Raw genomic sequence first — 21816 nt, forward strand, 5'->3', positions numbered from 1 at the left:
AACGAGTCATCGTGTGATTGAGATTCGTGAACCGGCGCAGCTCCTTGCTAAGGGCGATCCCCTCAAACACACTACTTGACCCTCGTATCAGTGTGAGGGAGTGAGGACTCAGCTCCTCCACCTCAAGCAGTCAGCTCAACAGCTCCTCGTTAATATTAAGGAAACTCACGTTTTGGTGTTTAGGATTGACATTTTCATAGCATCATTTTATGTTAAGTCACGATACTTGTTTGGATACATTTTTATTGTTGCGCCGTACCTCTGAGACCACTAGATGGCAGTCTCAGCCATCCTTAAAGAAGGGCTTATTTTCTTGCCATAAACTTCACAAATATAACAATCAATTTCATTGCGCTTTAATTAAACAAAAGCCAATTCTGTTATAGTCAGTTGTCAGATTATTTGAGAAGTTGTACAAACTCTCTTCCTGCCTTGTCCATTATCGTTCATCCTTTATTAAAATTCCCTGTCTGGTTCCCCTCAGACTCAGTGTTATCGACACCCAATTCTGCTGTTATTAGCTGGCAGTTGTACTAACTCCGTGCCTGCCATTTCTGTCCGTCATTGGTCTAAAGATCCATGTCAGGGGGATGAGATTCTTTTAAGACACCCCATTATGTTAACTGGCAGGTTTTTAAGGAAGTTGTACAAACTCCCCTCCTGCTTTGTCCAATATTGGTCCCCTCTTTTAAAGTTCCCCGCCAGGGCTCTTTAGGCCCGGTGGTTCCCAACCTTTTCTGTTCTGAGGACCACCAAATTGTGATCAACTGCGCCACATTTCTTCAAATTGACCACCAAGATATTTTATCAGGGAATGTAATAGATTAAAGGCATTATTATTGTTATTATTATTACTATTATTATTATTATTATTACTATTATTATTATTATTAACAATTGTCATTGTAGAAATTAATGTAAAATTGCAGAATAGCATTAATACTCCAAAAAATGGTGAACTACCTGCACACCCCTGCAGACCACCAGTAGTTGTTCAGGAAGATGAAGTGCTTTGACTCCACCTCCTGACAGGAACATCATCCACTATAATGGAGATAGTCAAACTGAGGGATGCAGTGAAATCTCAACTTGGACATTACTATTGACCGTTGGCAATTATATCGAATTATCAGCACCCAGACAACCCATGTGCTCTCTGTTTCACATCCAGTGCAGATTAGCATCGCATGGAATTGAAACAGAGTTTGAGCAGCTAGACAGGAAGGAAGTTGCAGGGAAAAGAAAGGATTTCAGTACCTTCAACATCACTTGCTGCAGACACATCATTTCAGAGTGGCTCCAAAGGTAGCCTACATCTCCCCTCTCTTCAGCTGGGCATCACTTTAATGTCAGAATTTTCTTCAGCCTCCTCTCATTTGTGTCATTTTAAGTACTGCTTTTGGCCATAGTTTCCCTGTATTTCTGTGATTTATCTCCCCTGCGAAGCATTCTGGGCAGTAAGCCAGGTACTTCTGCTCGACCGTGGTCCCTTGCTTCCTCGAATAGTCTTATCTGTCCTACCATTTTTCTGATGATCTGGAAACGGAAAATGACATTTTATGTATTGATCACAACAATTACTTTTGTGCACAGCAGAGACCCAGTGGGATTAGCAGCAGGGCTGTGTGGAGCTTTGTAAGATGTCTGTTATGCTCTATAGCCTTGTGTTGTTACTGAATATGCCCTGTCTGGAGTGTAGAGCACAGGGCTGGGAAGAGAAGGAGCGCGACATGTACAATCCTCCTCAAGGCCTATCTCTGTAATTAAAGTCTTTGTTCCGTTCCATCTGGCCAGCTGAAAATGACTCGTCTCCTACAAACAAGATAAGCAACCGGGTTCTGTTTTGTTATTCTCTCCTACCCACCTGGGACACTGTCGTCGCGCTCATCAGGCCCGTATCTCTAGTGACAGGCAGGAAGGGAGCAAGCGACTGAGAAGTCATTAAAAGTCGCACAAAGGCAATTACGGAGAGGAATAACGTATTTTGTGCCAAATACACTCTTTGCCATGAACAAATGGTGAATGATCAAGACCCAAGTAAACAGCAAATCCGCTCACAGCGAAGTGTAATCCATCATGTGGAACGCCTGTGCAGGCCACACAGACTTTACATGGAAATAGAGAGACAGTGATGTGGAAATACAATCGCTACGTTTTGTTGCCTTCACATGAACCCTCAAAAGGGAATAACATTAGTTATTTATTTTTTTGTCCTACTCCACATTTTCAAAGTTGAGCTACAATTATCAAAACGTTTCCAATTAAATAAAAAAATAAAAAATGTAGTTATTGCTCAATGCTTCACTCACCAGAGTTGATGCTTGTTGGAAGCACCTTTCGTAACCATTACAGCTGTAATCGTTTTTTTATGAACATCTACTAACTTTGCACAACTCTCAGGGCAGCATTTGTTTTTGTCAAAATTGCTCAAGGTCAATCAATTTGGCTGAGTCATTGATGGACAACAATATTCAAGCCTTTTTTTAAGTCTGTTCTGAGGCAGGACCACTCGGACTCTCAACACCTCATGGAAAGCCATTCTTGTGTTTTTTTTAAAATTTATTTTACTATTTTCTGCATTGTAGAATAATGGTCAAGAAATCAAAACTATGAAATAAAACATGGAATTATGTAGTATCCAAAAAAGTGTGATAAAATATATTTTGATTTGTTTTATCTAAATTCTTCAAAGTAGCCACCCTTTTCCATGATGACAGCTTTGCGCACTCTCCCAACCAGCTTCATGATGTAGTCACCTGAAATGCATTTCGATTAACAAGTGTGCCTTGTTAAAATAATTTATGGAATTTCTTTCCTTAATGTGTTTGAGCCAATCAGTTGTGTTGTGACAAGGTAGGAGTGGTATACAGAATATAGCCCTATTTGGTAAAAGACCAAGTCCGTATTACGGAAAGAACAGCTCAACTAAGCAAAGACAAATGACAGTCCATCATTACTTTAAGACATGAAGGTCACTCAATACAGAAAATATCAAGAACTTTTAACATTTCTTCAAGTGCAGTCATAAAAACCATCAAGCACTATGATGAAACTGGCTCTGAGGATCGCCACAGGAAAGGAAGACCCAGAGTTACCTCTGCTGCAGAGGATAAGTTCATTAGTCACCAATCTCAGAAATTTCAGGCCAAATAAATGCTTCACAGGGTTCAAGTAAGAGACATCTCAACATCGACTGTTACGAGGAGACTGTGTCAATCAGGCCTTTGTGGTTGCTGCAAAGAAACCACTACTAAAGGACACCAATAATAAGAAGAGACTTGCTTGGGCCAAGAAACACGAGCAATGGATATTAGACCGGTGAAAATCTGTCCTTTGGTCTTAGTCCAAATGTTTGATTTTTGGTTCCAACCTCCGTGCCTTTGTGAGACGCAGAGTAGGTGAACAGATCTCCCTCCGCATGTGTGGTTCCCACTGTGAAGCATGGAGGATGTGGTGTGGGGGTGCTTTGCTGGTGACAATGTCTGTGATTTATTTAGAATTCAAGGCACACTTAACCAGCATGGCTACTACAGCATTCTGCAGCGATACACAATCCCATCTGGTTTGGGCTTAGTGGGACCAACAGGACAATGACCCAACACCTCCAGGCTGTGTAAGGGCTATTTGCCCAAGGAGGAGAGCGATGGAGGGCCTACACAATCACCCGACCTCAACCCAATTTGAGATGGTTTGGGATGAGTTTGACCACAGAGTGAATGGAAAGCAGCCAACAAGTGCTCAGCATATGTGGGAACTCCTTCAAGACTGTTGGAAAAGCATTCCCTGTGAAGCTGGTTGAGAGAATACCGTGTGCAAAGCTGTCAAGGCAAAGGGTGGCTACTTTGAATAATCTAAAATATAAAACATGTTTTAATTTAACATTTGTTTTTTGGTTACTACGTGATTCCATATGTATTATTTCATTAATGAGTAGGTGTGTCAACTTTGGACTGGTACTGTGTGTAATTTTTAAAATTGTATTGTTCCAATAACAAATCAAACTCTATCCCAGGGTTAGCTTTTCAGAAGACTAAGGCAGGTTTTCCTCAAACTTTTTACCTGGGCTTTGCTCCTTTTACATATTTTATCCTGACAAATGTTCCATTCCTTGCCAGTGACAAGCATATGCATGACATGATGCTGCCACCACACTACTTGAAAATACAGAGCGTTTCACTCTGTTTTGTTGTACATGATTTGACCCAAGACTGTTGTTTTTAATGAAGTAAATGTCTTTGCAGTATTACTTAACAGCCTTGTTGCAAACAGAATGGATGATTTGGAGCAGAGTGTTAAAAATTAAAAAGAGACTTCATTATGCGTATGCCGATCTCCTGCAGGGACTGGGGAGTTTGTTAGGATAAAAGTAAACATGAAAGTAGCAAAGCCCAGACAAAAAGTTAGAGGAAACCCTGCCTCAGTCTTCTGAAAACCTAAACCTGGGATCGAGTCCAATTTTTCAGCTGGACAATTACACACATTTTTTATGCTAAAGACACACCAGACTGGCTTTCCAATATGTGTTGAGTTTTCCTGATTGGTCCTGTCTCAGGCCTGACTTAATTGTGCTTGAATCTCAGAGAAGATGATTGAATGGTTCTGGCATCAATGACACCCAACCAAACTTACTGAGCTTGAGCAATTTTGACAATAATGATGTATATATGTTGTGCAAAGATTCTTATTCAAAAAACTTTTCATTTTTTAAATGTGGAGTAGGTTGTGCACATCAGTAGGAACAGAAATCTAATTTTAAAATGTTTTAATGTAATTTTAAGGCAGCAAAATGTGAAGACTGTGCAAGGGGTGTATAGACTTTTACTAGGCACTGTATTACTTACCAATGGCTTTCAAAAGTCATAGTTTCCCATATTACTGCTAATGGATTGTGTTTGATGTGTTGACAAACCATCCTGTACCAAGGTTGATGGGATATTCAATAGATTTAGGGCCAGTTTTAACTATACTGAACAAAAATATAAACGCGACATGTAAAGTGTTGGTCCAATGTTTCATGAGCTGAAATAAAAGATCCCAGAAATGTTCCATACGCACAAAGATTTCTCTCAAATTGAGCGCACATGTGTTTACATCCCTGTTAGTGAGCTTTTCTCCTTTGCCAAGATAATACATCCACCTGACGTGTGGCATAAAAAAAATCTGATTTAAACGGCATGATCATAACACAGGTGCACCTTGTGCTGGGGCCAATAAATGGCCACTAAAATGTGCTGTTTTGTCACAACACCACAGATGTCTCAAGTTTTGAGGGAGCATGCAATTGGAATGTTAACTGCAGGAATGTCCACCAGAGCTGTTGCCAGAGAATTTAATATTCATATCTCTACCATAAGCCAACTCCAGCGTCGTTTTAGAGAATTTGTCAGTACGTCCAACTGGCTTCACAACCGCAGATCACATGTAACCATGCCAGCCCAGGACCTCCACATCCGGCTTCTTTACTTGCGGGGTCGTCTGAGAGGGTGCTGAGGCGTGTTTCTGTCTGTAATATATCCCTTTGTAGGGAAAAACTAATTCTGATTGGCTGGGCCTGGTTCCAAACTGGAACCCTCCAAGGCCCACCCATGGCTCGGCTGGGCTGCGCCCCTGCCCAGTCATTTTAAATCCATAAATTAGGGCCTAATTTTATTTTAATTGGCTGATTTCCTTATGAACTGTGACTCACTAAAATCTTTGAAATTGTTGCATATATATCATACGGCAGTATCTTGATCCATGCAATCTTCTGTTGATTGTTATATTTCTCTGTGTTGCAGTATTTGAACAGAGGATGCACTCGCTTCTTTGCAAACAAGGACACAGACAAACAGATCCTTCAGAACCGCAAGAGCCCAGAGGTACAGTGCATGTCTTAATCTCTTTCTCTCCTTCATGTACCTTCCATATTGATTGTCTTTAGCTACTCTGGGTATTCCCAGATATCTGGACAACCACAAAGGAAAATCCTCACACTGATGCTTAGTTTTTGGCTGTCTAATGACAGATGGTTTGTCATCTCCAGAACTAACTGGAAATGCACTTAGGCACGACTGTCTGTGCTGAGAGAAAATAACAGAACGTACTCTTTCATCCCGATCTTGCTCGCTGAATCTGTCACAATGTCTTTTTACCTTTTACTAAACGACCTGCTCAGTCAAATAACGATCATTGTTCTTGGTCTGCGGATGCAATGATGTAGTGACTCTTTTTATTTTATTTTAACTGAACGAGACACTTAAATATATTTTTTTACAAGTTTTAGAACTCCCACCAGTTGCCTACAAATTGTTTTATTTTATTTGTATCACTTTATCTGAGATGTAATGCAAACAATTGAATTAAGAAAGGAGCCAATGAGATGAGCACCCCTTTTGAATAGATGAAAGTACCGTATCAATGAGAATTCTTTATGCTCAGTCGAAATGAGTTCCTTGCTTTGCCTTCTCCCTTTGATTAATTATGCATAAGTTCTCCATTATTGCAACACCCCTTCAGGACTCACAAGTGTAATGAATTATTATTGTTATTATGAAATGCTCTGTACAACAGTATGCCTCTCTTTCTCCCTTTGAGGGACATTGATGATTAATCCATTCTATGTAGTCAGGGACATCAGTGGGAGAAAATAGCGTGGCTATGAGTGTGGACGTTTTCAATCCGATAATATGTTTTGTAATTGTGCTGCTGATGCCGTATGTTTTACTAGAGGTTATACTACCATGTAGGTTAAAACCATACAATTTAGTATGACTTCCATTTCTATAGTTAAAACTACACAGTAAGCAAACAAATTGAGTACTTTTTGGGCTGAGTTTTTCAGCGTCTGTTTTACCTAAGCAGATGGTTTTCAGATGACTCTTTTAGACGGGTAGGAACAGTATATGTAGGTGATACCTTTGGCCCCTTTTTAGGTTCACACCAGGAGAAGGCAGTCTCCAGAGAGGTGTGTAAGCTTGTTGTATGATCATGGAGGATTGTACCTTTTTGATCACAGGAAGCACCTGTTCATGATAAATGCTGGGTTTGGCCTATTAGAGAGAATCATGTTGTGACCGATGCTGAATAAGGCCTTTATGCTCATTGTCTGTGTTCCAAATGGCACCCTATTCACCGTGAGGCCTGGTCGAAAGTAGTGCACTAACTAGGGAATAGGGTGCTATTTGGGACGGACCCCTCGTTTTATACTATGTTTACTGTCACTGTTGTTGATCAAGGTTGTATGTCTCTTTGCACTGCTTCTGCTCTATATAATACAGGATGATCAGGTGATTATAGATTTGGTGCTGTTACAAGGATTATTTATTTTATATTTTATGATGATGTGAATTTTGGAGTTTTGTTTTTTGTGTTTGGGTTCACATTGGTGCTGAGTGTGGTGGATTCCTTGCATGCTTTCTCTCTAAGTGCATGATGGGATTTTTCTCTGGAGTGTAACACCTGAGGTCAAAAGGACCACATATTTAGTGTCCAGCGTAAAGTTGGACCAGAATGTCAGAGTACAATGGGTTTTTTAATGGTGTAGTCGAGGACTACAGATGCAAAGTAGCTATTAGCGAAATCTGGTGGGACGCATCATTTGAGTGCTCTGAGACATATTTTTTTGTTGTGCATCGTCCCTGCCAAATAAACCTAAATAAATAAACTGGCACTCGGGGCAATATTATCCTTCTATTTGATATCCAAAAGTTACTGGAAAGTAAAGGAACCAAGGAACTTTTACTCGGTACATGAAATGCAGCCAAGCAGCTACTGTATAATTGGGAATGAAGTGTTCAAATGTGCTTTTAATAAACTGCTTGGTTTCCATTATTGTAATGGCTTGCATTTCATATCACCTTAGGCCATCAATTTTACTGTAGAGAAGAATAAACTGCTCTTACACACTCCTATCACTCCTATAACTTATGGTTGTTGTTTACAAGGCCATGTCTGCTCTGTACTGTTGTATGCAGAAACGTATTACTCATTGCCTTCGAGTTCATTCATAAACCAGTGCAACCACCTTCAGTTACAGAATGTCAGTTTATTGCTTTCATGAAAAAAAAATTAAAGAGTGTTAAGTTGAATGATGAGATGGATTCGTACGAGTGTCTCATTAGCCACAAAACCCATTCAAATGTACGTCTTTTTAAAAAAAACGATTTTATATTAGGGAAGCCCAATTATCATGAAAGCCATTTATCTGCCATTCTAATCTGGTGTTTGAAGCTACTGTATGTTGTTATTGCAATGCCAGTATACCATTGTACTGTAACATTCTTCTTTGTGTTGCTGGTTTTCCAGGTGTGGGCTCTACCTTACTATCCTTGCTCCTCTTCCTACCGCAGCGAGCAGGAGATGTTATGTACTTTGTCTTCCATGCAGGTTTAATGTGCTTATTCCATTTTAAAAAATCAGCCCAATTAGCTTAAAGTCCAATAGCATTGCCTCATCTCGGATCTAAACAAAAAAGTTGTGCCAGTGAGGGAGATGGATGGTATTTTTTATTACTTTATAGGGTAATATGTTTTGTGTCATTTTATTGACGTTGGGGCACACCATTAACACGGCTACAATGCAAGCCTTCAATCTTTGAGACAGTACCCCTTCTGTAAAGAGCTTGTGACCCTGGTCACTGACCCATCCTCTCCCCGTGGTTCCTCAGCACCTGAAATCTGGGCCCCTGAAGGACCCTCTGCTGGACGACCAGGGGGACTTCAACAGGATGTGCGGGGCCATGAAGAAGATCGGCCTGGATGACACGGAAAAGCTGGACCTGTTCAGAGTGGTGGCCGGGGTTTTGCACTTAGGCAACATTGACTTTGAGGAGGCAGGGAGCACATCAGGTGAGCAGGGTGTCTGTCGGTCTTTGTCCGTCTCTTCGTCTGACTGTCCTTTTTCTCTCTCACACACTCTCACTTTGTCTCTCACTTGTTCACGGCTCACTATAGTTTCCACATCAGGTGAGCAGGGTCTTGGTCTCTCTCTCCCTCCCTCTCTTCCGCTCAGCGCTCATTATAGTTTCCATGTCATGTGAGCCGGGTCTCGCGCTCACTCTCACTGACTCCTCATTCTTTCAATAGTTTTTTTTGCATGCTTGTTTGCAAGCTTTCTTAACAGATGGCTGGCTTATAAGATGTCAGAGTATATCACCCCACTCACTATTTGGTACACTAACCGACAACAAAGACACAGCTGTCTCTCTTTCAGTGCAGTGACAATATGAGTAAAGCACCAGGGCACAGGACAGGATGTCTAAGGGATGCTGAGGAAGTGGTAGTGTTTTGTCAGAGAGCTGGCAGATACCTTTTTGCATTTTCCTCATTTGTGTGGTGTTGCCTCAATAAGTCATCTGTCTAGTCCAGGTATGGGACATTTTGATGGGGGGGTGGGACACAAAAAATCTGAACTCATCATGAGGGGCCGTGACCAGAAACACAAGTCTTCTTTTGTGTTCTTGCAGTAGGTGCGCCATTTTTCTGTTGTCCACAGGAAACTCTGCTCTGTGATCAATTACTTTAATCTTCAGCTTTCTTCTAAAGGCCCACGTGGCCTCTTGTTGTAGTCTGAAATGTCTTTTATTCACTATCAAAGAGCCACCGACACAAGGGCACTTGGGACTTGTCATTCTCCTCCCATTCATTTATTATTGATACAAAGCCATTGGATTAATTGATGAAATGTTTCACATGTCTCTTTGTGAGTGTCGCTCTTTGTTAAGTCCCCAACGGTTATAATAATATCATACAGAATAATCTCATAGATTTCTATTATTGTTGTTAGGGCAAGTATATTCTTTCATTTGGCAAGGCTGATTCATTACGATGTGAATGTCTTAGGCTCTCCTCCAGCCACTGACTTCACATTACACAACATGCTGTTTCCGACAACCCAAAGGAAGGTCACACTTTGAGAATAGACCATTCCTTTTGAACATCAGAGTGAAACTCGAACGTACTGCCTTTCAATTCTCTTTTTTCCCCCCTCTGTGAGAGTAAGAGCGGCACAGCACGGCAGCATTTAAAACGAGTAGTTTGTACTCAGTGGGAGTCTCCCGTGGCGCGTTTTTACAGTGACCTGAAGCAAAGAGTCCAGTCAGAGAAGATGATGATCATGAGGATGGGAACTGTCCTGCTGCTCCCTGTCCCTGACATGAAACACAGGATATCCTGCCTCAGCTCCTTTTGAGAGAAGGGCATTCTGGTGTCGCACGGAAAACTGTCTCCCTTATCGCCCTTTTTCCGTCGTCACCACCAAACTGTACCCCTTATCCCCTCCTTCCCGTGTCGCCCCAGCCAAACATCCCCCTTATCACCTCCTTCCTGTCACCCCTAAAATTGTCCCCCTTCTTCCTGTCACCCTTAAACAGTTCCCATTATCCCCTCCTTTGTCTCCTCCCGAAACTGTTCTCCTTATCCTGTGTTGCACTTGAACTAGCCATTTTAGCTCATTACTTTCCCACTCACCTGCTTATTGCAATCTACAGACTGTATGCCAGATAATGTGATATAACCAAAGATTGTTGGGTGTCAGTTACAGGAAAGCCCCACACAAACCACGCCATATAATTTTGAAATAACCTGTTTTTGGCCATTTTAATTTCTCAATTTGGACAAAAAGAAAGTATCTTTTAGAAATGTCAGTTTCCAGTTGCATGTGGTTCTACAAAAAAAAACATACATTCTGAAAGATATGAATAAATCCATGTTTTGTGTCAATTGAGATGTCATCTTCTACACATGGCCGCGTCGCATAGAAACGACTAGTACCTGTGAAGATGCTGGGAAATGTTAGATTTGGGAAGCTAAAATGGCGAGGAACCTCCTTGCTGGTTTTTGTAGGACCACCTGCAACTGGAAACGGCCATTTATAACAGAATGAAGACAGTACCGCCAGGAAATGGTTAGCTGAAAAATCTATGGCGGCGGTTTGTACGGGGCTTTCCTGTAATGTCCAGAAAATGGACACCAAAAACCTTGTGGTTATATCACGTTGGCGTAAAATCTGTAGCTACCTCTTGTCCAACCCTGGCACGGTTGGAGACTAATGAAATGCATAGCGTTAGGCAGTGATGGGGTGCTATGGTTCAGGAATAATGAAGCCTGTTTCATTGTGAAATAGATTGGCAAAAAGGTTACGTCTGTGCTGATAAATCATGCGAGATTGTTTTGTAGGCTTTGTCCTAATACAATTGAGACCAGATTAGGGTGAAGCTGGATTGCTGTACGTAGCTAGTTCTTTTTTTTTTAAACGCAATAGTCCCGCAGCTAGCAAGAGTATCAGACTTTGATCGTGCTGTTTCCTTATTGACGGTCTGTCAGAATCAATGACTCTATGGCCGGAATGGATGTTATCGATATGGGCAGTATTGAACTGCAATCCATGTCATATGTCAAGACCGTGCTGTAATGTACAATATGTGCAATCACTGTATGCATCTTTACCCAGGGTCAGAGTTTACTCAGTCTTCAATAAAATCACTGACATTCTTCCTAACCGCCAACATCATTCTACACGTCATCCTTACAACGTTGCTAACAACCTTACTAGCTACTTACAACGTAACCACTCCGTATGTCTGGCCCACCAGGTGGCTGCACCATAAAGAACCAGTCAAGCCAGACTGTGGAGTACTGTGCTGAGCTGCTGGGTCTGGAAGAGTCGGACCTGCGAGTCAGCCTCACCTCCAGGGTCATGCTCACCACAGCAGGGGGCGCCAAAGGAACAGTTATCAAGTAAGTCACCATATAATGACTTTTTGAACATTATTATTACATACAGTACCAGTCAAGTTTGGACACACGTACTCATTCAAGGGTTTTCCTTTATTTTTTAAAACTAATTTCTACATTGTGGAATAATAGTGAAGACATCAAAACTATGACATGGTCCTCGTGAGAGCCAGTTTCATCATAGCGCTTGATGGTTTTTGCGACTCCACTTGAAGAAACTTTCAAAGTTCTTGAAGTGTTCTGGATTGACTGACCTTCATGTCTTAAAGTAATGATGGACTGTCTTTTCTTTGCTTATTTTAGCTGTTCTTGCCATAATATGGACTTGGTCTTTTACCAAATAGGGCTATCTTCTGTATACCAACCCCTACCTTGTCACAACACAACTGATTGTCTCAAACGCATCAAGAAATAAAGTAAAACAAATCCACAAATTAACTTTTAACAATGCACACCTTTTAATTGAAATGCATTCCAGGTGACTACCTCATGAAGCTGGTTGAGAGAATGTGCAAAGCTGTGCAAGTGTGCAAAGCTGTCATCAAGGCAAATGGTGGCTACTTTGAAGATTCTAAAATATATTTTGATTTAACACTTTTAATTACTACCTGATTCCATGTTATTTCATAGTTTTGATGTCTTCACTATTATTCTACAATGTAGAAAATTGAAAAGATAAAACCCTGTAATGAGTGTCCAAACATTTGACTGGTACTGTATAGCGCTATAGCATTTCTGTTTTAAGTCACTTCCTTCTCCTCAACAGCCTTGCATGGAGAGAGGACTGAGGGTGCATCTTAAATTGCACCCTATTCCCTATATGGTGCACTACTTTTGACCAGGACCTATAGGGTGTTTTTTGGGAACCATGCACTGCCTTTTATGAGAGGACAGGCAAAATAACAGGGAGCGCCTGTGTTCTTTAATTGCATGTGACATGTGTTTGAATTCCTAAACGTTCCGATGTGAGACAGTATGTGTGTCAATATGGTGATTCTAGCCTATATTTCTATTTATATTGGAAGGCTTGTCTTTGTGCAGATGGTGTCAGGTCCACATGATTAGCACTCATGCTCTGTTAACAAATGCCTTACTGTTCACATGCCAGTTACCATAGGAACCAACAGATGCGTGTGTGTGTGCGCATTTGTATTGTGTGTGTGTGCTGCAGTTGTCACTAACAGTAGTGCTGTGCCTCTGAGTAAAAATAGGAACTAGCCACTTTAATGAATACGGGCCCTTCCCTAGTCCCTGTATGTGTCCTAAATGGCACACTATTCCCTATATTCTGTAGTGTACTACTTTTGACCAGACCCCTATGAGTCCTGGCCAAAAGAAGTGCACTATATAGGGAATAGTGAACCATTTGGGATGCATACCTCGTTCTTGATCTATGGCAAGGCCCTGTGTGCATTTAGCCGTGGCCCAGCCTGTCTTATGCCTGACAGTGATTGTTGTATGGGCAGCTTGGCGCTCCCTCAGCTCGCCAGCCTGAATGCCAAGCCAGTCGCTATGTGCAATTACCCTTATGTCCTCCCTCACTAATGTTTGTCTCATTTGTGGCGAGAGAGCGACACTTCACCACAGTAGTTAAGCTTTAACTGCTGCTTTATACGGGCCTGGCTGCGTCTTAGGGTGTGTCCTACTCTATTCCCTACATAGTGCACTATTTTTGACAAGGGCCCATGTTGTTCTGGTGAAAAGAACAATGCGGGGGATCTGGTGCGATTTGGGACATAGCCTCTGAGGGCGTAATATTAAGCAATTAATTAGTGGTGTGCTGTGGCTTGTTTAATTAATAGCAGCAATCGCAATGTGTGAGTACAGTTACATTAAGTGACTTATAAAGGGTGGGTAAGGATTTCAACCGGCTCTCTCGGTCTGTGGCTCCACCACTAAGCGGCCTATTTTTATGACTTATGTAAGGGGGAAAGCCGTAACTAAATGTTAGCCTGTTTAGGGACTAGCTTTTAAGGTGTTTATGTGCGAGGCAGAGTGTGTGTGGGGGGGGGTGTTAATCGTGTTGACCCCACCACGGTGAATTCACTGGCGGACTTGGCATCTCGGCAAAGCCAGGTGGGGTCAGTCCACTCTCTCAACCTGCCCATATGCGCAGTGCAGTACCAGACTCTTAACGGTGATTTAAATAAGATGTGTGCCCCTCAACTTCCTGATAACATGCTGCCGGAGGTAATTTTGTGGAGATCATTGAGCAAGGTGGATAACCTCGAGCTTCATAGGGAATACACACATCCCCCGCTACTGTTAGTATTCTGGAATTTCATACCTCTTGGTTTGTAAATGAGAGGCCAGGGCTTAACCCTGGTATTTAAATGTTTTAGCTGTGGACCGTTAGTTTCTCACTGGCTGGGAGAATATAAATGAAACATGGTTTGTGGTTGAGAGAGGGCGAGCGAGGGCCCAGGTGTACTGAGAGCTTAAGGGGGCAAAGGTGTAAGACGAGGTGGTGTGATGCTGGTATCATAATGGGGAGTTCTTGTCTTGTGGGATGTGTTAAATGGAGATCCACAGGGGGGACGAGATAATGGATAAGTCCTGCCCGAAGAGTTTGTGTGTGGGTGTGAGGGGTGAAGGTGTATGTGAGGAGAATCTTTAAATCAACTCTCACTTCAAGACATTAGAGGTGTCTTTTGGACATAGCCGTTCTCTAAGTACTTAATGGCTAAGTGCTACTTGTACTGCATTATCCTGGTTCTCTTCCGCCTGAAAGGAGAGACTTTAGAAGGCAAGTGTCACTTGCCACTTAATCACAATGATTCATTTTACATCATCTTAATGTGACAAGTGACACTTTGCATCTTGAAGTACAATAGCTTAGACTTGACATGCAAAACATTGTGGACTAATGAAGAAAAATACCAAAAATATAGTTTGAGTGGAGTTTTCCTTTTAGGTGCACGACAAAGAAGCGAAGGTAAAGCTTGACGAGAAGCTTCAGTCCACGTGGTAGTCACGGTGTACATTTCACGCTCCGCTGCATTCATAGCCCTCTCTCGGTCTTCTCGGAGTATTCAGCTGAGCACTTGACCGCAGTCCAAGCTCTGGGGACGTCGCAGTACCTTCACAGAGCTCTTTGACGCTTATACTTTCTCTCATTGTCATGGCTCTTTATCACACCACAATCACTCTTTCCCCAAGATGTCAATAACCCAATTATCCGTTTGGGAAACCAAGCAGACCCTCAGTATTTTTGCAGACCCACGGTGATGAATGCATACGATTATTTAAACGGACTCTGCCTCTGTTATGAATTGTTAGGCTATTGATTTCACCAGCCGCCATTGCTCAAGTCTCTTGCCTTAGCGCTATGTTTCTTTGCTGGTGACAAATCCAATTTCCCCTTGTGCGGACCACATGGTAGATTTTGGATGAGATATACTTAAATGTACTTTGCATGCAGAAAAGGCAAGTATTCAATTATAACATACAGTATGCTATTTTTAGCAGCTGCTTTTATCCAAAGCAACGGTCATGCTTGCATACGTTTTAGACATGGTTGGTCTTGGGAATCGAACCCGCTATGCTGGCGTTGCAGAGTACGGCGCTTGCAAAACGGAGCTACAGAGGACCAGTGCTAGAAGGAGGAATTATGTGCTCTCTCTTTGTCTCTCCCTCCCAGGGTGCCATTGAAAGTGGAGCAGGCAAACAACGCGCGGGACGCCCTGGCCAAGGCTGTGTACAGCCGGCTGTTTGACCACGTGGTCACCAGGGTCAACCAGTGCTTCCCCTTCGACTCCTCCGCCAACTTCATTGGGGTTCTGGATATCGCAGGCTTCGGTCTGTATCCCCTATATGTGCTATATCTACGTGATATATGATGTAGTAGTAAACGATATTATCCCTCAGGCGGAAAATGGTTTTGCAGCGTAATTGTCCATAAAAACGACATCAAACAGACATTTCGCCATGGACATTATACACAACATAACACAAACCACACATTGCACACGCATGCTAGAGTTCATTAGTCGGAGACGGTGGTTTACAGCTGAAGTGTCTTTTTTTTAATGTCTTTTCATTTCCTCTTCCAGAGTACTTTGAGCACAACAGCTTTGAGCAGTTCTGCATCAACTACTGTAACGAGAAGCTGCAGCAGTTCTTCAACGAACGCATCCTGAAAGAGGTGAGAGCTTCTTCCACTGTGTCTGTAGACCCCGATGCCCCCTCTCGACTTAGTTGACATCCCAGCTGTCCAAGAGCTCAATCTCAAGTTGCCTTTCTGTGATTCCTACCATCCTATCTGCCTTGACTCCTCCTCAACTGTGTTAGAGGGGAAAGACCAAGGTCCCTCCCATTGGACCTTCTCCAATGCATCCTGAGAAGGAGAGAGGATGCGAGAAATCTAGGAAAGATGAACTGAGAACGAGGCCAGATGTTTGCAACAAGCAAAAGGAAACCTTGATTTTTATAAGATTCAGTTGTATTGGTTAGTGAACTTGCTAACGTAATGTATTATTGCTGGATAGCTATAATAGACAAAGCTTCTGCCCTCATAGACTTTATTTGAACACATTTGAGTCTTTGTTCTCTATTCTAATGGAGCAAATCTTATATACACTACCGTTCAGAAGTTTGGGGACACTTGGAAATGTCTTTTTTTTTTGTCCATTTAAAATAACATCAAATTGGTCAGAAATAGTGTTGACATTGTTAATGTTGTAAATGACTATAGTAGCTGGAAACGGCTGATTTAAAAAAATAATAATACAAAAAAATATGGAATATCTACATAGGCGTACAGAGGCCCATTATCAGCAACCATCACTCCTGTGTTCCAATGGCACGTGTGTTGCTAATCCAAGTTCATCATTTCAAAAGGCTAATTGATCATTAGAAAACCCTTTTGCAATTATGTTAGCACAGCTGAAAACTGTGGTTCTGATTTAAAGAAGCAATAAAACTGGCCTTCTTTAGACTAGTTGAGTGTCTGGAGCATCAGCATTTGTGGGTTCGATTACAGGCTCAAAATGGCCAGAAACAAAGCACTTCCTTCTGAAACTCGTCAGTCTGTTCTTGTTCTGAGAAATGAAGGCTATTCCATGCGAGAAATTGCCAAGAAACTGAAAATCGACCGATTTTAAAACAATTAAAATATTTTTCAATGCCGATTTATTGGAGGACCAAAAAAAGCCCATACCGATTAATCATCCTATTTGTTTACAGTTGAAGTCGGAAGTTTACATACACCTTTGCCAAATACATTTAAACTCAGTATTTCACAATTCCTGACATTTAAAACTAAAACTTCCCTGTCTTAGGTCAGTTAGGATCACCACTTTATTTTAAGAATGTGAAATGTCAGAATAATAGTAGAGTGATTTTATTCAGTTTTTATATCTTTCATCACATTCCCAGTGGGTCAGAAGTTTACATGCACTCAATTAGTATTTGGTAGCGTTGCCTTTAAATTGTTTAACTTGGGTCAAACATTTCACATTTCCACAAGCTTCCCACAATAAGTTGGGTGAATTTTGGCCCATTCCTCCTGACAGCTGGTGTAACTGAGTCAGGTTTGTAGGCCTCCTTGCTCGCACACGCTTTTTCAGTTCTGCCCACAAATGTTCTATAGGATTGAGGTCAGGGCTTTGTGATGGCCACTCCAATACCTTGACTTTGTTGTCCTTAAGCCATTTTGCCACAACTTTGGAAGTATGCTTGGGGTCGTTGTCCATTTTTGGAACACCAATTTGCAACCAAGCTTTAACTTTAACTACTGATGTCTTGAGATGTTTCTTCAATATATCCACAATTGTTCTCCCTCATGATGCCATCTATTTTGTGAAGTGCACCAGTCCCTCCTGTAGCAAAGCACCCCCACATGATGCTGCCACCCCCGTGCTTCACAGTTGGGAAGGTGTTCTTCGACTTGCAAGCATCGCCCTTTTTCCTCCAAGCATAAAGATGGTCATTATGGCCAAACAGTTCTATTTTTGTTTCATCAGACCAGAGGACATTTCTCCAAAAAGTATGATCTTTGTCCCCATGTGCAGTTACAAACCGTAGTCTGGCTTTATTTATGGCAGTTTTGGAGCAGTGGCTTCTTCCTTGCTGAGTGGCCTTTCAGGTTATGTCGATATAGGACTTTTACTGTGGAAATATATACTTTTGTACCTGTTTCCTCCAGCATCTTCACAAGGTCCTTTGCTGCTGTTCTGGAATTGATTTGCACTTTTCGCATCAAAGTACGTTCATCTCTAGGAGACAGAACGCGTCTCCTTTCTGAGCGGTATTGCGGCTGCGTTGTCCCATGATGTTTATACTTGCGTACTATTGTTTTGTACAGATGAACATGGTACCTTCAGGCGTTTGGAAATTGCTCCCAAGAATGAACCAGACTTGTGGAGAGCTACGATTTTTTTTTTGAGGTCTTGGCTGATTTCTTTAGATTTTCCCATGTTGTCAAGCGGAAGAGGCACTGAGTTTGAAGGTAGGCCTTGAAATACATCCACAGGTACACCTCCAATTGACTCAAATTATGTCAACTAGCCTATCAGAAGCTTCTAAAGCCATGACATCATTTTCTACAATTTTCCAAGCTGTTTAATGGCACAGTCAACTTAGTTTATGTAATCTTCTGACCCACTGGAATTGTGATACAGTGAAATAATCTGTTTTGTAACAATTGTTGGACAAATTACTTGTCATGCACGAAGTAGATGTCCTAATCGACTTGCCAAAACTATAGTTTGTTAAGTGGTTGAAAAGGTTTTAATGACTCCATCCTAAGTGTATGCAAACTTCCGACTTCAACTGTATATATATTTGTAATAATAACAATTACAACAATACTGAATGAAGAGCTTTATTTTAACTTAATATAACACATAAATAAAATCAATTTCAGTCTCAAATATATAATTAAACATGTTCAATTTGGTTTAAATAATGCAAAAACTGTTGGAGAAGAAAGTAAAAGTGCAATATGTGCCATGTAAAAAAGCTAAAGTTTAAGTTCCTTGCTTAGAGAATGAGAACATATGAAAGCTGGTGATTCCTTTTAACATGAGTTGTCAATATTCCCAGGTAAGAAGTTTTAGGTTGTAGTTATTATAGAACTATTTCTCTCTCTACCATTTGTATTTCATATACCTTTGACTATTGGATGATCTTATAGGCACTATGGTATTGCCAGCTTAATCTCAGGAGTTGATAGGCTTGAAGTCATGAACAGCGCTATGCTTAAAGCACAACGAAGAGCTGCTGGCAAACACAAGAAAGCGCTTGTTTGAATGAATGCTTACGAGCTTGCTGCTGCTTACCACCGCTCAGTCAGACTGCTCTATCAAATATAACATTAAATATTAATTCTAATAAACACACAGAAATATGAGCCTTAGGTGATTTAATAGTGTCAAATCTGAAAACTATCATTTCAAAAACAAAACGTTTTGTTCTGAAAAATACGGAACCGTACCATATTATATCGAACAGGTGGCAACCCTAAGTCTATGCATTGCTGTTACATGGCACAACCTTCAATGTTATGTCATAAATATGTAGAATTTTGGCAAATGAGTTACGGTCTTTGTTAGGAAGAAATGGTCTTCGCACAGTTCATAACGAGCCAGGCGGCCCAAACTGCTGCATATACCCTGACTCTGCTTGTGTTGAACGCAAGAGAAGTGACAGTTTCCCTAGTTAATATTGCCTGCTAACAAATTTCTTAACTAAATATGCAGGTGGTCAGCCTGCCACGCAGTCTCCCCGTGGATTGCAATGTAATCGTCCATACACCGATTTTGTTATAACTTGAAATTGGCCCTAATTTAATCGGCCATGCCAATTTAATTTGAGCCTGTAATCGAACCCACAAATGCTGATGCTCCACATACTAAACTAGTCTAAAGAAGGTCCAGTTTTATTGCTTCATTAATCAGAACAACGGTTTTCAGCTGTGCTAACATAATTGCAAAAGGGTTTTTAATGATCAATTAGCCTTTTGAAATTGTATACTTGGATTAGCTAACACAACGTGCCATTGGAACACAGGAGTGATGGTTGCTGATAATGGGCCTGTACGCCTATGTCGATATTCCTTAAAAATCTGCCGTTTCCAGCTACAATAGTCATTTACAACATTAACAATGTCTACACTGTATTTATGACCAATTTGTTATTTTAATTGACAAATTGCTTTTCTTTCAAAAACAAACCCATTTCTAAGTGACCCCAAACTTTTGAACAGTAGTGTAAGTAAACAGACTTAAATAACTTACTGAATGTCATTATAAATGACATTACCAATGCTTGTTATTGGTACCGTTCTGTTTTGAATTCTAGGAACAAGAGCTGTATCAGAAGGAGGGTCTTGGAGTAAATGAGGTCCATTATGTCGACAATCAGGACTGCATAGGTTTGTCTCGTCTTCGTATCATTACATGCACATCATTTCATCGGTTTACCCTACATACATTATCCTCCGCCTAGTTTCCAGCGTTTTCCCCATGTTTTTATTTCTCAATGTTCTTCTGACTGGAGATGTTTTGGCCTCCGTTTGCGTGGGAAGGTGGAATAGCTGTTTTCTCTGAGGTTACGCTTTTGAGCACACTACTCTTAACCCTGACCCCAAGTTTTATGTTTCATGGTCAACAGAAATGAAGCAGTTGATGGGAGGTAGATTGATTATGTTGCAGAGCACCCCTAAACCCCTCTCTTTGAGATATGTGTGGGGTACGGCGGCAGGATACCAGGGAGTGGAATGGAGGTGACCGGGGTTAATGCTAGATAGAATTGGGTCTGCGTTTAAGAGAATCAGCCGTTGGTGCAAAGCATGCCCTGTAGACTCACTCTCTGAGAACAGACATTTTACTTTTTGTTCCATCAAATATTTTGGCCAGAAACGGCCAACCCTATCACAATATTTCACTTTTTTTTTGTAATTTTATAATTTTTAATAGAACAGGTTATACATTTGCTTTAAGTAGTGCTAAGGTCATACCTTAGCATGGCAACACATACATTCTAAGTGATTTCAATGAGTCTTTCTCAATACTGGTTGTTTTATACTGTTAAATCAAACTTCAAACAAATGTAATTTTCATAAATGTCTGCATTTCTTGCTCTCATTTTGAGATCATGTCCACAGTGCCACGAATGGCGGCAGGATATGGGCAAAAAATTGAGGCCTCATTTTTAAACAAATGTTGCTATTGCTATTTGACTTGTGATTTCGATCAAATTACTTGGGTGAACTGTTGCAATCATGAAAATATATCTAATTATTATTTTAATTCTATAGTTATAATATAATAATGGGCACTTTGAATAGTGTTGAAAAAGCCTGGGAGTTATTGTGACCGGTTAGGAAGTGTTGGTCAGTGTTTCCCAGCGGACCCTAATTAGATGTTAGCTACGTTAATGTTTTCTCTAACTTGATCTAGCTAAAATATTCCTGTCTGATTTAAAAGATACTGTTGCATAAACAAAATGCTGACTGGTATCCAGCTGTATTAGCTAGCTATGTTTTCTCAGTAAAAACTCAGTAAATAGTGAACTATAAAAACGGACCTGTTACACGACACACGCACTCTACACACGTACACATGGATTTTGTGTTGATATGTGATAGTAGAGTAGGGGCCTGAGGGCAGACACTTAATGTGTTTTGAAAAGTGTTATGAAATGTAATATCATGTAATATTTGTATCTAACTGCCTTAATGCTGCTGTGTCCCAGGAAGACAGCAGCTAATGGGAACCCCTAATAAATACGCCACACTGCCATGTTTATTTTATCACATTTAGCAAACCAAACATTGAAATACCGCTATAGAAGGTAAAGTAAAAACCCAAACCGGTCTGTGCGTCAATACCGATGTCAAATTTGATTGGTCACATACACATATTTAGCATATGTTATTACGGGTGTAGCGAAATGTTTGTGTTCCCTAGCTCCAACAGTGCAGTAGTAATCTAACAGTTCACAACAATACACACACCTAAAAGTAAAAGAATGGAATTAAGAAATATATAAATATTAGATTGAGCAATGTCAGTGGCATTAACTAAAATACAGTAGAATAGAATACAGTATATACATATGAGATTAAAGCAGTATGTAAACATTATTAAAGTGACTATTTTTC

General features: G+C 40.9%; 1 protein-coding gene across 8 annotated transcripts in view; it reads left to right on the plus strand.

The window, feature by feature from the left end:
• Positions 1-21816, plus strand: part of myo6a (myosin VIa) — a 95899-nt gene that overhangs the window by 35058 nt on the left and 39025 nt on the right. For all 8 annotated transcript variants that reach the window (XM_036975640.1, XM_036975642.1, XM_036975644.1 and 5 more), the window contains exons 10-15: positions 5778-5858; positions 8645-8825; positions 11570-11714; positions 15352-15509; positions 15764-15855; positions 20013-20085. In XM_036975640.1, coding sequence (XP_036831535.1) covers positions 5778-5858; positions 8645-8825; positions 11570-11714; positions 15352-15509; positions 15764-15855; positions 20013-20085 — 730 coding nt within the window. The remainder of the gene's footprint in view (positions 1-5777; positions 5859-8644; positions 8826-11569; positions 11715-15351; positions 15510-15763; positions 15856-20012; positions 20086-21816) is intronic.

The sequence above is a fragment of the Oncorhynchus mykiss genome, chromosome 4, assembly GCF_013265735.2.
Source record: "Oncorhynchus mykiss isolate Arlee chromosome 4, USDA_OmykA_1.1, whole genome shotgun sequence".
NCBI classification, from domain to species: Eukaryota; Metazoa; Chordata; class Actinopteri; order Salmoniformes; family Salmonidae; genus Oncorhynchus; species Oncorhynchus mykiss.